Source organism: Myiozetetes cayanensis, unplaced genomic scaffold (assembly GCF_022539395.1).
Source record: "Myiozetetes cayanensis isolate MyiCay16 unplaced genomic scaffold, myiCay2020 scf5-8, whole genome shotgun sequence".
NCBI lineage: Eukaryota > Metazoa > Chordata > Aves > Passeriformes > Tyrannidae > Myiozetetes > Myiozetetes cayanensis.
The window spans coordinates 42,823,027-42,840,427 of record NW_026087742.1 but is presented as its reverse complement, the minus strand read 5'-3'; the positions used below and the strand labels follow the sequence as shown (position 1 = coordinate 42,840,427).

The following is a 17,401-nucleotide window of genomic DNA, read 5'->3' as shown; positions in this document are numbered from 1 at the left end:
GTCATTGCACAAGAATTCATACTTACACTGGAATGTGCACCATTGACTGTTAAGTTTCACTTTTCACCCAGAAATACATTCAATGGCTTGAACAAGAAGGAAAAAAATCCATGCAAACGAGGTGTGTCAGAAAGAGGTCAAAAATAAGATTTATTTGCAAATCATTTTAACAATAAGCTAGTATCTCTGAGCTGTGCATTTTGGGGACTACAAATCAGCTCCTTTGCCCTCTGAGATCTCCATTTGCATGCAATATGGGATACCTCTAGAATTCAAAATGAACTTCAAAGTGTCCTTTTTTGCCTTGCTGTGCTGAGTAATAATTCCTTCCACAGGCACACTAAAGGAGAGTCAAAGTCCTTGTAATGAGGAGCTATCACAGGAAACGCACAATGAAGCAACCTTGTCTTAGAAAGAAAACCATCATGAGACCTGTTTCACATTTGTTTTACACAGTGTTAAGCACTTCAAGATTCCCACAAGTGCCTGGTGCTGTATTAAAAACACCTCAAACAAGCCAACAAAATATTCTGCCAAAAATCCAAAAAAACCCCTAATGCCCACCCTAAAACTCAATAAACAGCAATACCTACCCCTAAAACTCACAACTATACTGAAACCTCAAATTTCTGATGTTAAGAACACACAGTGCATCTGGTTAAGACCCAGGTCCCCTCTCTTGGAAACTAATGAGCTATGTCTCATGTAAAAAGAAAAAAAAAGTCTAGATTTAATAATGACTACTGTATACAAACGAGCTCAGTACAAAGGCAATATAAAGTAAGATTTACCTCAGTGCCTGACTGTGTGAATGCGACCTCTAAACTATAGTTAGGGTCACAGCAGCTGAAGAGGAAGACAGCAGCATCTTCAGAACATTTCTTCCATTTAAGCCCATGCTTCTCCCTGACCTTGATCTGCCTTTCAAACAGTCTGGAAATTTCAGCTCTGAAGTCACAGTTTTAATTAGATGAGATCACAAGTGTATTCTGAAAACCCTACCTGATTAAGTTCTCAGCAGATCACAATTACTGTATCTTGCATTAGGGCAAAGCCCAAAGGTAACACAAGGAAACAAGGTAACTCAGAGAGGAAATCAAAAATCTGACCCACATCTATTTTCAATACAGTTCTACAAAATATTAATTTTTATAAAAAAAGAGGGAATTTTTCCCTCTTTATGAAGCTCAAAATAATCCCAATATTCCACACTGTAAAAATAATTTCCTCCCCTCTCCCATATATACGTAGTAATGAAAGAAAAGATGTCCAGATATCATTGTTATCAGCTCAAATAAAGCATTAATGAATGCATTAGATCATTCAAATGTAAATAAACATTGTTTATATATATATATAAATGTATATAAATATGCCCAAAATACCAAAATTACCTTATAAGGGTAACAACTCTTGGTTGTTCAATTAAGTATTTATACAAAGCTGGAGAGAATAATAGTCTTAGAGATATTACTTTATTTTGGGCTACTTTAGAAAGAGTAAAACAATATTCAACTGAAAGCTCTCCATCATCAGTCCACATGTCATCTCACCCTGGGTTCTCCCTCTACCTTCTGGGAAACCAAGTCCATTTTTATGGAATAAATATACTTGGTCATTTCACATCAGCCATTACTGAAATGATCCTGAGAGCAAGGCCCAGAAACTAGGAACCTCTTCAAGCTGAGCACCCTAGCTGACATCAGACTGCCCCCTGCATAAGCTCAAAACTGAGAAAGGGATAATGATTTCAGAATAAATCTTACACTGACAAACATTGCCCTCTTCAACTGCAACTCAGTCACCTTCAGAGAACAGCAAGAATTTACAAAGGGTAAATTTGCAAATCCAGTGGTTATGTTCTCCCATTATACAGCTTCAAGACTTCACTCTTCTAAGCCATGTGTATCCTTGTATTTCTGGTATAGTCAAGTGTAAAAACGGTTGAGGTTTACTGACATCTGATTTGGGCAACAGTTAAGTTGCAAGTGCCAACATTCTGCATCAGCCTGTCCTGGTTTCAGCTGGGAGAATTAATTTTCTTCCCAGTAGCTGGTACAGTGCTGTGTTTCAGATTTATAATGAAAATAATGTTGATAACATGCTAGTGTTTTAGTGTAAACATGGCTTAGCAACAACTAAATCAGGGACTTTTTAGCTCCTCACCCCACCCCACCAGTGAGTGAGCTGGGGTGCATAAGAAGTTGGGAGGGGACACAGACAGGACAACTGACCCCAGCTGATTAAAGTGTTGTCCCAGACCAGATGGTGTCATGCTCAAAATATTAAGCTGGGGGGAAAGCTGACCAGGGTGTGCTCAGGAACTGGCTGGGCATCAGTCAGCAGGTGTTGAGCAATTGCACTGTCCATCACTTTGTTTTTTATATTGTAACTCTTTTATCATTATTGTTGTTGTCTTCCCTTCTGTTTCTGTTTTATTAAACTGTCTTTGTATCAACACATGAATTTTACTTTTTTTTTTCCCCAAGTCTATCCCCCACCCTGCTTTGTGGGGGGTGAGGGGCAGGAGGGGTAGACAGCAGTAGGGTGCAAGCAAACAGCTGAGTGGTGTTTAGGTGCTTGCTGGGTTAAGCCATAACAGGGCCCCTAGAATTCATGGGTTTAGTAGTATTTTGCAAAAAAAAATTTGACACATCTTATTAAGATTCCAAAGTTTGGAAAATTCCTACTCTGAAAGTCCACTATCTGCAGAGGAAGCATCATGTTTACTGAGAATGTAAATTAACTCTGAGCACATCATCTTTAACGACAACACTTCGGAAAGATCCCATGCAGTCTTACAAGTTTTGTTCTCTTACACATCCAGGTCTGAAACCAAGAAATACTAAACAGACCAAGAAATACTAAAAGTTTTCCTTAGAAGTCTTGTAGAAGTGGTCCAGTTTCCAAATGCCATTAAATGTTTCAGCAGAATAATTTTATATGAAATCTGTAATACACTTGCTAATGTTTATAATCCAATGATTACTTACAAGAAGTATTATTGCATTTTAAGCGTAAAAATATAAGAGGTTCTATAAAGAAAATTAAAATAGCATTAATCTAATATTGATAGTCATATAAAATAACTCACAATTATGTAAGTTTCCATATTTAATTACACATTTAAAAATAAGTTATAAAAATAATTAAGCTTCTTTAAAACTCCCAAGGTATTTTCTTTTAGGAGTTTTTACTCATATCTACTGATTGTCTAGCATCAGCAACAGCTTCTGGTACTCGAACAGTCATATCATTCATTGATTTCTTCAAGCAGATTTGGCAGCCTAAACGCGATCTGTAGGGAAATACGACATTGCAGTTAGTTCTAGCCCACCAGACAGCATTTTTACCCCCTTATGCCTCCAACATTCAGCCATCCCAAACACACCACGAACCGGAAACAGCCACTCTTGTGCATGGTCTTAATCAAGCCCAGTAGTGAACAGCGTGCGCCAACATAAGGGTCTGTGTGACAGAACAACGATTTATGTTCAGCATCAGAGCTCAGCACGCTGCGAAGTCGCACACCAAGTCCTTCCTGCTTACTGAGACATGTAATAAGAGTGACCCTTCCATTTTCAGTGGGTCACTAACAGATCAGCCAGGTGCATTTGGCATCTCTGAAGAGATGAAGGCAACGAATCCAAATGAAAGCCTCAGAAAAAAAGCACAATGTAACCTCCCCATCCAAGGTCCAAAGTTTTCAAACTAAAAAGCTCAAGATTGGGTCATTAAGTCAGAAAAGTAGGAGTGAAAAGAAACATAGGAAGGGGAAGGATAAAAAGATAAAACACTCAAGGCACCCAAGGAGATGCCATCCTTTTTCTTTTCTACCTACTATTCATTACGAACAACAACAAAAAAAAGATGCTGCACGCAAACAATTAAAATCAAAGTATTTAATACAACAACAAAATTCTGCAGACATCAGAAGCCGCTTTTATTGCTAGAATACCTTTATTTCAATGTCCATGTCTTGGTACTTTAGTACAGAATATTGAAAACATCAGCAAGGATGGGCAGTGTTCTGTAGCACCAGCCCCTGGAAAGACTCTAGCCAGAAGACAGCCTATTTCAAGAATCTGAAAGTTACTACTCTTCTGTCCACCTCTCCATATGCATTTATCTGCACCTTTTAACTCCAAACATCACTTCCTATTGCTTAATAGCACAAAATCTTCACGCCTTCACCGACAGTTTTTGATATTACCACAGAGTAACACAAACTATACACAAACCTTACTCTTCACTGTGTTTTCCCATGTTTTCCACAAACATGCTAATTAAAACCTAGCACCTATCACTTTTAGATCAAACTGTTGATCACATATTATTACCAGACAGCCCAATATTTCTACCTTGTTAAAAGATTATTTTTCTTAACCAATTACTTATCCTTTACAGGGCCTTTGCTCTTACCCTGTTGCAACTCAAGACTTAGTAAAGGATTTCTAGACCTAAATAAATTACATGAACTGCAAGATCTTTCTTCACACTCAGTGACCTATCTGAAGAACTCCCATATCTGCTTCATCCCTCTACAAAAGCTCTGTCAAATTCTTTCCTTACCCATAGTAGATGGTATGGACTATCTGGTTAAAATGTCCAGTATGGAACTTCAGTATGTTCTTCAGTTTCAGTGATCTCAGTTTAAAAGTTGGGTTGCTGCCTTCCCATGCCTTTGCAGTGGAAGCAGTTTTAAACCGACTAATTAAGCCTTGCAGACAGCAATTCAGAAATGCCAGACTGAATTCCTGTAGAGCTCTGGGCAGATGCTACCTCGCCATTACCATTTGTTACTACTCATTTTATTTATCTGCTGTAATACTTCCATGGACACGTCAGTTTGAGACAAGATCACAGAATACTCCAGGAAGCCTTCTGCAAAGAAACCGTCCAGTGCATGGACATCCCATAACATCTCTAGAGACAACAATTCAAAAGAAATTTTGCTTTTATGTTATCTTTTTCTATTTTAAGTGCACCTTCTACATCACCCATCAGCTCTTCATGTAGACAAAGTTTCCTGCTTCCAATAGGTTAGAAACAAAAATATTTTTTTCAACTTTTTACAAGCTGTTTCTCAGCTTATTTTTTTGCTTCAGCATTCTTCTCACACATTTAACTTGCCAGGGTTTGCATTCCCCTTATCTTACTACTTTTAACCATCTCTAATGTTCTGCAGTTAATCAAAACTATTTAATTTTAATTTTTCTAATTAATTCATTTAAAAAACCCATGACTTTCATGGCAGTTGCTAGCTGAAACTTCCCCAAATACAGAGTCACTGATAAGTACAAGCTTTTATACTTAAACCTAAGACAGAGCATAGAAGTGCATCTCCATTACACAAGTTTGTACCAGCACAGGAGCTCAGAGAGAAAATAGAAATATTTAAACAAAGAGCTCTGGCTTTCTACTATTTTTCAGTTCTTCAGTAAAATCTCCTTGATTTAAACGTGTAAAAGATAGCCAGAGAACAAAAATTTTTATTATATCATTTGTCTTCAGAGTTACGTAAGAATTATTTTGGCCCTGAACCTAAAAATTCAGAATTATGGTAGATGGTGAGGGTGAAGTAAATTCACATTTAATAGGCTTATGATCTTCTCAAAGCCAAAAATGGGTTTTTGTGAGACAGGAAGAAGAATAAAACAAAAGCAGCTGCAACAAGTATCTCATAGGTTCACTTCTTTGCCTTTACGACCACCCATAGAAGTTCAGATTTATCTGAAGTGAGAATGTGTATTCTTATATAGAAATGATGAGTATGGGATTCCAATTACTGGGAGATAGATGAGTTAATTCAGAGTGAATTAACTTAATTTGCGGAGACATAAAAGAACTCTATGCTATACAGGCCAGGTATAAAGCCTCTGACATCACTGGAAAGATTCTCAAAAACTTCAGTGAGCTGTTCCATCAAAGGATGAAGAAAAGGGTTCGTGAAATCTTGTAAGGCACAGCTGACTACTGTTCACAGGGGCATGGTTTATGATAAAGGCTTCTTGTACACCAGCAGGCAGAACAGCCCATTTGGAATGGGTCTGTGATGAGGATGTGACACCCTAATTTACAAGACGTGTGATGGTGGGGGTGATGCAGAAGAGAGGGTTACTTTAGACTACCACTAACCTAATCCTAATGCCTATCAGCAGTCAGAGTGCAGTTTAGAATCAGTTCCTCCTAAAAGGGAATCTGGCTTGTGTGCACCAAGAGCACTCTGAGTCAAAGCATGACAAGTAGGTACACTGACATATGGGACACTGTTTGTGCTAGAGAAGGCTCGAAGGAAGGATCTTAACAATGTACATAAATACCAGAGAGGTTGTAGAGTCTCCATCCTTGGAGATATTCAAAAGCTGTCTGGACATGGTCCTGGGCATCGGATCTAGGTGGCCCTGCTTGAGCAGGGGGTTGGGCCAGTTGACCTCAAGAGGTCCCCTCCAACCTCAACCCTTCTGTGATTCTGTGAAAAGAAGATCTGACCAAAACCTAAAATACTAATGCAAACACATTCATAAAACACATTAACTAGCTACAGACTAACAGAGACAGTAAACGGAAGGGAAGAGAAATAAGTACAAGAAAATTCACACACAGGACAGCAGCAGCAGAGCTTTTGTTGAAGGAATTGGGTTTTCAGTCATACTTCAGTATCTAACATTTATGCACCAGACACCTCTGAAGACAAGTACTAGCAACTGACACTTCTCAGTTACAAAAGCAATACTGACATATTTTTAGTATGAACTAAGACAGACAATATCTGAACTTGGCAGTCCCATTTTGTGAAACAGAATCCAGCTACTCATTAAAAGCTGATTAAGGTGCTCCAAGAATATTAGACTGCCCCATCTACAAACCCTTCTCTCCATTCTTTGATGTAGTGAAGCACTATGTTGCCTTACGTTTCTGTGAGGCCATATGCCAGGTCCAGCATGTCCATTTCTTCGTCAGTAATTGCATCTAGTTTCTCAAATATGTGGTCTTCAAATATTAAATGACAAGTTGAACAGGCTAGTGTTCCTTCACATGCACCTAAGGAACAAAATAAATCAAGGTAACAAAATCCAAGTTTCAAATTGCAGCAGAATTTCAGAAGAAATCCTACATATAGAAGTGTTTGTCTTATACAAGAAGTCGCTGTTGATTAGTAAAATTAATGTTTTATATATTCCCACATTCATATACCTACTCTGCATTCAACTGTCAATAGTATTTCTACAGTTCCTATAGCATTTTTACTTAAATATTTTAACTAATTTATAGCATTTAACTAATTCCCTTTCCAGTCTTTAAAGAAAGGTTTTCTACTATAAGAATGCAAAAGGAGACAACACTGTCAACCAACACTACTTGATTTATTTCCAAGGCTGATCCTTATGTCTCTTTTTTTCCATGGTTTTGAGAAGGTTTCCTCCAGAAGTTTAACAGAAGATACCTGCTACACAAAAGAAATTCCTCAGATGTATACGAAAGAGGGAATTTTTACTTGCTATTTCTTCTCACTCAACAGAACACTAATTCACAGCAACAAAAGTAGTTAGGCCAGAGAGATGGTTTTATCTGCGCTAAAGAGGCCTACATGTATTATTACGAGGCAATCCAGTACAAGTCAAGGATCTAATAATTCGCTAGGGTTGAGAAGAACAAGCATCAACAACATCTACATGGTACAGCAATGAGGTCACCACAGGACAGTAAAAGTCTGAACACTAATAAATTTGTCACTGTGTTGGGCTGACACCAAGTTCTCCACACTGCTGAAAAAGAAACATGCAAGTTCAACAGGGGGAAAGGCTGAATACTGTGGAGATCGGGATTGGGGCACACAAAACCCCAGGCTCCAGTTTAAATTGATAGGAGAGAAGCAGGTAACACATTAGCCAATTTTCATTTATTTACTCATTTCCAGGGAATGCAGAACCACGAATACAGTGACCCCATCACCTTTGTACTCATACTGAAATACGGGAAGCAAGATTGTACACATAACCACTGCTATGGAAAGAAACAGTGGAATTTATCATCAGATAAGAACTGCTGTTACATGCAGTAACAGCATCAACAGCATATATTCAAAGTGAGCATGACACGGTACTAGAACATTTGATTTTTATAATACATCACGTCTTCAAAGGCACGTGAAAAAGTAGAGTTCAAATAAAGTGCCAAATACAAAATTTGTCTCGTCAGCAGTCTAAGGATCTTGATGTTGGGAAGGTGAGGGAAGGAGCAAGAGGGGAAGGAAAGAACACTGACCAGTCTCTTTCGACAGTGGAAGGTCTTTCCACAACTGTAAAGCTAGCAGTAACAAACAAATTGAGTGCAGCCAAATCACTCAATAGTTTTATAAGCTTTTATACAAAGATATTTCTATTATTATTACTGCACACGGGATGCCCCCTAGTGATAGAAGCAACTAGGTAAGATTTATGTTTCACTTTGCCCTCAATTTTTCTCTAAACACAAACCATATATTTTTTACTGCATTATTTCTCCACCCTAGTATGATGTTTCATTAGCAAGTGGTTACTGAAATGGGACTAGCATATGTTTAATTAAAGATTGCTACAGTATTCCACATTTTTTCTTCAGTTTGGCTTCTGTTTATTGAAACATTATTTTTTCCCACTTCATCACAATGCCTTAACACGGCTGATATTTACAGAGAGAACATTTACTGAAGGATACAAGCAGATCAGCCATAAGCCTATGAGTCATTTAGTAAGTGACAGATACAGCTAATTAAACCAGTGCATCACAAATTTTTAAAAATGTCTCTCTTAAGAGACAATTCTTCTTCCCCAGATGCATGCAGCTCTAGACATGAGTTGTCTCAGATATTAAGTGCAAGATTTTAAATCGTATCAAAGATTTCATTATTACCAGTAAAACTTATTTGCACTTAACTAAAACACACCTCAGATTTCCAACTGTGCTATAACAGTCTGCTTTTTTTTCCTCCGGTTGCTTCCTATTACACATTCAGTCCTGAAAATTGTACTTCCACTTACTGTTTTAGTTCTATTAATTCTTCAGCTCACATTCATATAAATACCTCTCCTGAGGTACTTAATTGTCATTTCCTAATACCACTGCTTTGTATGGGCAGAATCCTACAACTACCTTTGAGCAATGGGGTCTACTGGGGGGTGTCCACTGGAGGGGGATTGGAACTAAACAAACTTCAAGGTCCCTCCCAACCCAAAGCATTTCATGCTGCTAACCATGGAAAGTACAAAAGTTTGAAGAAATAGGGAAAATTTATAGCTTACTTCTATTTTGATTTTAAACAGAACTCATACCAAGCTAGAATTTCATGAGGGCTTTGGTCTCTTTTACTCCAGTTCTTTAATAAGAATTGAACTTCTTGCTCTTCCCTGCTAACTGACATGGATTTGGTTGTTTATTTGTCTTTGCACTCAAATACTACAGTAAACTGTGCTACAAAAAGCCCGATAATAAATTAAGACAGTACGGCACTGCAGAAGTAATCAGACACTTTTAGAAATACACCAGTTTTGTGTTGTCTCCAGGACCTTTCAGCTCAGAAGAGTCTGCAGATGGCATCTTTCAGATTCCACCTTGACAGCACTCTGTTCTCATTCCCCTCCTTTAATACTCAAGCTAAGATCACCCAAATATTTTTTTTTTAAACTTGAACCAAAATATTCTATGCACATGCAGGAGAAAAAAAAAAGAGAAGAAAATCCAAGTAAAGCACAGGTAGGTTTTATATATAAATTAATAAATATTTATTTACAGTTGATCTTAATGGTCTTTTCCAACCTAAATGATACTATAAATGCTTACACATAAACTGGAAAGTAATTTTTACACAGTGAATACAGTATTCAGTGCATCTACTTACCAAAACCATCTATGTCTAGATTATTATCAACAACAACATCCAGCAGTGAATCCCCAGGTTTTCCCTTGGCTGTTAGTTTTTCACCATCGCGATTTATGAAATGAACAGTTATTTTATCTTCTGAGCTGAAAAAGAAAATTATATACTAGAATTAAAGAATTCTAGAACTTTTTAGATCTTTAGCATTGATTGAATACTACTAAACTAATAATGACAATCCACTCTAAGAGCTGAAAAACCTAAGTTACTGGTTTTCAAAAGGTGGTACAGGGACAGGTATTTACTGGTGCACATTGAACAAAGATCATGAAAAATAAAAAACCCAACCAACCAACCAACCAACCAAAAAAAACCACTCACACACACACACAAAAAAAAAAAAAAAAAAAAAACCACCACACAAAAAACCACAACAAAATAAACCCTGGTTTGTGTTTTGTCACTAAAAGCTATATGGGATCCTAATGCTTTTCCCTTCACCAAAGAGCATCAGAGCTATTTTATTTTAGGCATCATACTTGTATTTTTAACAAATAAAAGAGTTCATTTTAAATGCTTCTCTCTCCACCTTTCTGTGGACTCTTGCTTCGGATTTATGACATTTTTATTGTTCTCATCATTGTCATTTAGGATAAATTGTAAGTTTTCCCATTTCTTCTTAGAGTTTTAGACATTCTACTTTATTAGTTCCAAAATTTCATTCTCCTCTCCTGCCAAAACAGGAAATACTCAAAAAACATTCTGATGTTTTTAAGCACAGGTTCTCTTAGGAGTTCAACTTGTAAATATTAATTTTAGTGAAGTTCAAAGTTTTTACATGATTTCAAAGAAAGAAGGTTTGTATTTTTCTGCTTCACTTTTCAGATAATTATTTAAGAAAAAACTCTCTTGCAGTCTGCATAAAAATGTCTTAAAATTAAAGCTTTTAATATGAATTTTTTTTTTGCATTCTGTATTAAATTAGTTCACATGCTAATTAAATGAAGGCTTTAAACACACTATTGAAATACAGTTTGTTCAATTTTAAACAGACTATTTTCTTTCCTATAGTAAGTGAGCAAAACAAGAAAAGCTTATTGGATGGGTAATAAAGAAATCTGCCAAGAGATGAGAGATACAAATAGAACAAACGAAAGGTAATGCAAAAATTTATGTTTCCATGTGAAATCCATACTTTGAAACCGCATGACTCTTATTACCTGTACTCATTTTTAGTAACTGTGGGTCTTGAGTGATCTATCATATGCAAAATACACAAGCTTGAAAATCAAGTCATCACCTGGAAAACTCTAACCTTTAGAGCTGAATATTAAAGCAAAAAATTGAAAGTGGCCATGCTGAAACATTAGTGAACAAATTACTTTTATAACTGGCTGTAAAAGCAAATGAGTTTTTAGCAACGTGAGTCCTAGCTTGTTATGTGAAACAACAAATGTGTTGTTGCTGTAGACTTTATATGCTTTCCACAACTGTAAGATCAGTTGGCAGCAGTGTGTGCCATGATTCATTATGATGTCATGCTATTATTAACAAGAAATTAATTCCAAAACTATAATTGATAATGAAGGGTTGACCTTGCTCATCTGCAATGCAATTAAAGCATGCACTATAATAAAATTCAGACATCCTAAATATATATCTTTACAAAATGTAATTAATGTTGCACAGTCACCTGGTCCAAGGACCACCTCCAGCAAACTGTTCTGTGGAGGTTTAAGTTAACATTCGGCTTTTTGTTTTGCTCCTCTGCTATGCTAACACCTCCCACAGCAGAACCAAGGAAACAAGCACCCACTTAGATAAACTAGTGCAAAATTTACCACCTCCACTGGGAGTTTAAGACTCATGGGTTTAGACCGCATCTGGAAAGGGTCACATTCTGAGACCCAAAGTAAACCACTGACAGTGTAATTTAAAATGGCTTCAAAAAGCCCTTTCAGAGGTCAAAGCACACTCTCCTTTGACGAAATATTTCTGTCAAGATGACAAACACAGTCCTGACAGGAGATATACTGAGAGATATACTTGCATTTCTGGGTATCCTCAGTACATGGCAAGTACTAAATATTTATTCCAATATCCTAAATACACCCTTTACTCCTCTATAGGATGAGGTGATTGCAAGCAACACAGACCAAACAGCAGGATGTCTGTCTGTCCATTAGATCACTGCAACTTTTGTACATGACAAGTCAACTCCCTTCCAGTTTTCAAAACACACTTGAAACTGTCTTCACTCGTGATTACACTTTAATCTGGTACAACACTACAGTGTCGCAAGAACAGTCCTGCCCCCGCTCCTTTGTTCCTTCTCTCTCCAGCGCTTGCACTGTCACGTGGTAAACTGAGCCTGGAAACAAAGCTGGCCGAAAGTAACCCTCATAGGTCAATGGCCGCATGGATGTCAGAACTGGCACAGTGAGATCTGACAAAATTTACAGCGGTTTAGAACAGTCGTGTTACTGCAACTTTCTGATGCAAGGACACAATCTAAGCTTCCCGATCAGATTAAATCAATCTCTTTCTGGTGTAAAAATGTGGGTTTGGCTGATCCCCACTTCCAGTCACCCTGCCATCATCCCTACACCAATATTAAACCACGTCAACTTGTTTTGCTAATCCGGATGAAAATTAACCACAAAAACAAAGTAGTCCCAGCTGGACTAGAAAGCAAAACTGACAAAAGTGCCACTGCGCACAGCAAAAATGAGGAAACAGCAGTGGAGCAATCTTACAATCTTACATTTGCTTCAGCCAGATGTGAATCTGCACCATGGCTATGCTTGCCTGATGGGTGTGCCATGCAGCAAGGGGACAAACAGAAATATCACTTCTTCAAAACTCACTGGCTTTTGTTGAAGACTGATACAGTAATTAATCTTTCTATAGGACCTAAATCCACCCTGATTTATAACTGAAACCAAAATTTATTTATTTGTGTAATGTTAGTTACAGCCTTCTACAGTCTTGCAGTAGGACCTGGTTTTCTGCTATTACCACCTTTACCATTCTTCACATAGCCAAAACGTTTAATTTAAAAAAAATCAGTGAGGCTTTAGTGAGTGGTGAAAATACTTTCAGAAGTGTGTGTATGAAATAATAAGACTAGTCAGATATTCAAAACACACTGAGCAAATCTTTTCAATGACTGGGGGATACCACTAAAAAAAATAAAATTCACACCTCTTAGGCTTTATAAATTTCAAGTAACATGGCTTTTGTCTACCCAGACATTGTTTGCATGAAGAAAAAGAACCAAGTAAATACCAACGTGATGTGAACTAGTCACAGGCAGTTAATATGAAACATGTGACAGGTCAATGCAAGTATGAGTAGCCTCAGGATCATCAGGAAGAACAAAACATAGTTTGTGTTACCTGTGTGAGGCCTAAATATTCCAATTCATTCTCAGATAAACCAGATGAAAACCACAATTAATTTCTTGATATGGTTGCCACAGCACTATCAGCTTTTTTGTCAAGCTCCACTAGGATACTCTCTATATATTCTATATTAAGCATACTGCAAATGCACAGAAGAGCACCAGAAAACTGTAAATGCTGTTCATTGTCTCTCCTGTGCAAAAAAGAGTAAATGCTGCAAGAATCCTGACAGCTACCTTTTCCTCTTTAAAAGAAGTATTCTTTTAAATCTCAGATATTACTTCCAAGTTAGGAACCATCTCTTACATTCTTCCAAACAAAACATAAAGGTAACAACTGTAGCCTGGTGTTGCACATGGCAAGACCAACTCTGTTATTTCCAGATCTTTTAATAAACAACAAATCCAAATCCAAAGCAAATCCAACAGCCCTAAACACCTAAAGAGTTTCATGAATAAACTATTGAACAGGACTCAATTAAAATATGAAGTTATAAACCTGAACTAATCTTTAAAGCATGCAATAAATACGCTGTGCACCAAAAACATTGTACAGCTATCCACATTGGTATAAAAGAATTCTGACATAGCTCCTGTTCACCCTGAAAAGAAAGGGTAACAGATAAAAATGGAACAAAAGAAAAGAGAAAATGGAAATCAAAGTATAATGCCTGATGCTTCACTGAAACCCTTGGGAACCTCTGCTCACAAGAATCACTTTAGGTAATGTTTTGGATGATGTTTTACCCCTCCCCAGACACAAATATAGCTAATTTTATACATACAAACAATGATGTATCTTTTTACTGGAATAACACTGGCTGACTATACAAAGGTCAGGAACTGAGGCTCAAATAATACAATGCCAGAGATGGCAGGACTATAGAAAATAACTTGCACATAAATTGAGAAAAAATAATATCCAAAGATTTTCCTTTTCTCCCGACTCACTCAGCCAGGTTATGACATGGAGTATATAAACAACACATTTGAAATACTTGCTTGCATAAGCTTTTTGGCTGGTGTGCTTGCACAGTGAGTGTGAATAAATTCCATTCTGTATTCAGCCTGTTTGTGAAAGACCTGAGGGATTACAGGTCTTACGTTACTATTAAGTAAGGAAGTGTTTTTCCTTCTTATTATTCCTTTTCCCCCATTTTTACCCTGTTCAATAATTTTAATACCTTTTTAAAAACTGACAGTATTTCACAAAGGTGCCTTTTTTTTTTTTTATTAAAAATTGCAAATCAGAGACTTCAAAATCAACTGATCATCAGCAGGGTCACTCAGAGAAGAGATGTGAAAAACAACTCCCCCATCTCATATGGGAGTCCCAGACTAAAACATTAAGTTTATCTCTCCATACGAAAAGTATCTGCTGGAACAAAGTCAAAGAGCACCTACAAGAGAGTTTAAAAGCAAACTATTGAAACAGCTTTGATGGTGAGAGTACTATCCCAACCCTCCTGAAAAGAACAGCGTACACCCCTGATGCTGGGCAGGTGATTGTGGGTCCTGTTCCAAGTCAAGGAAACTTTTCTGACAACCAAGTAAACCAGACTTTTAAAATTTCTGCATTTCAAATACTGAAAATTTGCCATAGACTATGACCTGTCTTCAAACATACAAACCACAAGCCAGATGGCTGTGCATAAACAGTCTATGACTACATGTCACAAAACGACAGTTAAGGACTCTGGAATATTAAACCCCCACAGATGAAACGCACTTTGAAACACCTACTCTTACGTACTGGTGAGGACAGGAGGGGTTCTGCATACTCAGACCACAGAATCAATTAGGTTAGCAAAGACCTCTGAGATCATCGAGTCTAACCTGTGACTGAACACCACAGTGTCAACAAGATCATGGCACTGAGTGCCACATCCAGTCTATCCTTAGAGAAAGATGCCTAAGTGCTCTTCAGCAGTGGAAAACTATCCCAAAGACTGAAGAGACCTTCAGTATTGGGCTCTCTGATATGTGCTGTATTTTTTACCACTAGCCTAGTCAGGCTTCCACAGGAAATTAAAAAAAAAAAAAAAAAAAAAAAAAGCAAGCAAGCACTGCACTGCACGAGAAAGCAGCTTTGCTTAGGTCACAACCTTTTAGAGAACTAGCCTGAGCACCAGGAGCCCTGGTTTACCGTTCCGTAACACCATAAGCCATTCCAACGGCGTTCCGGCTCACACCGACCCCTGCCTCACCCGGGCCGACCCGCAGTGCCGGCACAGCCCTGCGGGGCACAGGAAGGTCCGGCGGACGGCGAGGGCAGGAGCGGCCGTGAGGGGCGGCGGGGCCGGGGCCCGTCCCGGGGCACCGCGGGAAGGTCACTCCGCGCCAGCCCGGCTCGGGCGGCCCGTGCCGCTGGCCCCGGGCAGCCGCTGGCCCCGGGTGACCTCAGCGCCGAGGCCCGGCCCGGTCCAGCTCCTCCGGGGAGCTCGCCAGGTGGCTCACGGCCGCGACCCCTTACCTGAGCGCCGCCCGGGCAGAGAGGCTGAAGGGCCGCGCTGCCCTCACGGCAGCGACGGCGCCGCCGCAGCCCGGCCTCATCGCGGCTGCCGGAGAGCTGGCGGAGAAGAGCCAGCGGCGGGCGGAGGCGGCGGCGCGGAGGAGCCGCGCCGGCCCCGGGGCGGCCATGGCGGCGGGACGGCAGCGGGGCTCGGCGGGCGGGGCGGGCCGGGGCGGGCCGGGCGGAGCGGAGCGGAGCGGAGCGAGGGCAAAGTCCCGCCGCTCACGCGCGCGGCGGCGCTGCGGCGACGCTCGCGGCCGGTAACGCAGCGCGCGCCCCGCCCCGCCCCGCCCCGTGACCGCGGGGTTACGCAGGGCGCGCGCAGGGGCGGGGCAGGCCCCAGGCTGAGGGCGCGGAGCCCTCACGGCGTGCGGTGCTTCCCCGTTCTAAACCTCAGCCCCGGTCTGCACATGAGGGTGGCGTCGCGGCACCCAACGTGTGCTGGCCCACCGCCCGGTTGGGTCCATGAGGGCTTTCTTGTCGTGTCAGGGACAGGGAGCTGCGGGGTCCGCGGTACACACGGTGGGGGTGTCACCCAAAGAGCCTTCACCACATCCCCAGTGCCTCTGTGGGGGGACCCGACCTGCGAGGGGCTGGGCTCCAGCTGCAGGTTGGGCAAGTGGTCGGTGAGACCGGGAACCGCATTGAAACAGCTCACGATATTATGGAACTCCCAGGGAAGTGGATGGAGCTGGCAGCTGGGGAGTCTGAGCTGTCCAACAGGGCTGTCCAGGCAGGGCCACAGAGAAATTCCCAGTTCCTCATTACTATTTCTTGTGACAGAAGATCCAACTCCTAAAACCCCGGGTGTCGGCAAAGGGACAGCAGCACTGTCAGAGGATCTAGCAGGAGGTGCGCATGGTGAATAGCTCAAAGATGAGTATGTGCAGTAGGAAATTTTGAGATTTCCTGAGCAATTAGAGACTGCACATGTAGGCTTAATTTGTCTCTCTACCAGTTTTGATTAGATGGTTATGTAGAAGCCCTTCACTTTACCACACCCAGACTGGGTTCTGGGTGAATGAGAAGAAACGGAGGCTGTACTTCTGAAATAATTAATTCAAACAGGAGTGCAAATAAATAGGGAAAAAAAAGGGGATGTTGTTTACCTCTGATGCTCTTGAGGTTGCTAAGATCATTCCTGATGCCTTGTGATTTTGTTGCATTAGAGCAAGATCAAAGAGGGAAATAACATTAAACTGTATAACTTGAACCAGTGCATTTTCTTTAAGGAGAGGAGAAGGTTCTGGTGGTAATGTCAAGAGCCTACAAACTGCCTGGCCAAGTGGCTTGAATGTGTCAGTTTTCTCTGCCTTAAGTATATAGCTGCTAGCCTCGAAGCTAGACTCAATGCTGTCAGAGGGATTCCCTTTACCCATTACAGGTATGGCCAATGTGAGATTTTAGATAGGACGCATCTCGTCCTTTACACTTTATTTCAATTATTGCTATGTCAGAGTAGCTTTTACAACACCTGCGCTGTATAACCCGAATTTGTTTCATGTCATTATCCTTTACATTACAGTATTCTTTCCACAAAAACAGATATATGTCTCTCCCTATCTAGATTTAGCATTGGATTTTAAAAGCATTGCAATTACCTACATACACAGTATATCTCTACGTT

At 40.0% G+C, this 17,401-nt stretch overlaps 1 protein-coding gene across 1 annotated transcript; it reads right to left on the bottom strand.

Annotated features, from left to right (window-relative positions):
- Positions 1–2,929: 2,929 nt before the first annotated feature.
- Positions 2,930–15,920, bottom strand: FDX1 (ferredoxin 1). The gene is made up of 4 exons (XM_050332714.1): positions 15,736–15,920; positions 9,881–10,005; positions 6,915–7,044; positions 2,930–3,298 (listed from the first exon to the last, which is right to left on the bottom strand). The coding sequence occupies exons 1-4, from the start codon at positions 15,900–15,902 to the stop codon at positions 3,184–3,186; spliced, it is 537 nt and encodes a 178-aa protein (XP_050188671.1). The 5' UTR covers positions 15,903–15,920; the 3' UTR covers positions 2,930–3,183.
- Between the last annotated feature and the right edge of the window lie 1,481 nt (positions 15,921–17,401).

What these genes read in the sequence shown, in the direction of transcription:
- FDX1 (XM_050332714.1), bottom strand. Translation starts at nt 15,902, where the DNA reads ATGGCCGCCCCGGGGCCGGCGCGGCTCCTCCGCGCCGCCGCCTCCGCC. An exon ending in TCTGCCCGGGCGGCGCTCAG is followed by an intron (nt 10,006 to 15,735) that starts GTAAGGGGTCGC and finishes TTTCTTTTTCAG; the next exon opens with CTCAGAAGATAAAATAACTG. An exon ending in TCTAGACATAGATGGTTTTG is followed by an intron (nt 7,045 to 9,880) that starts GTAAGTAGATGC and finishes TTTGTTCCTTAG; the next exon opens with GTGCATGTGAAGGAACACTA.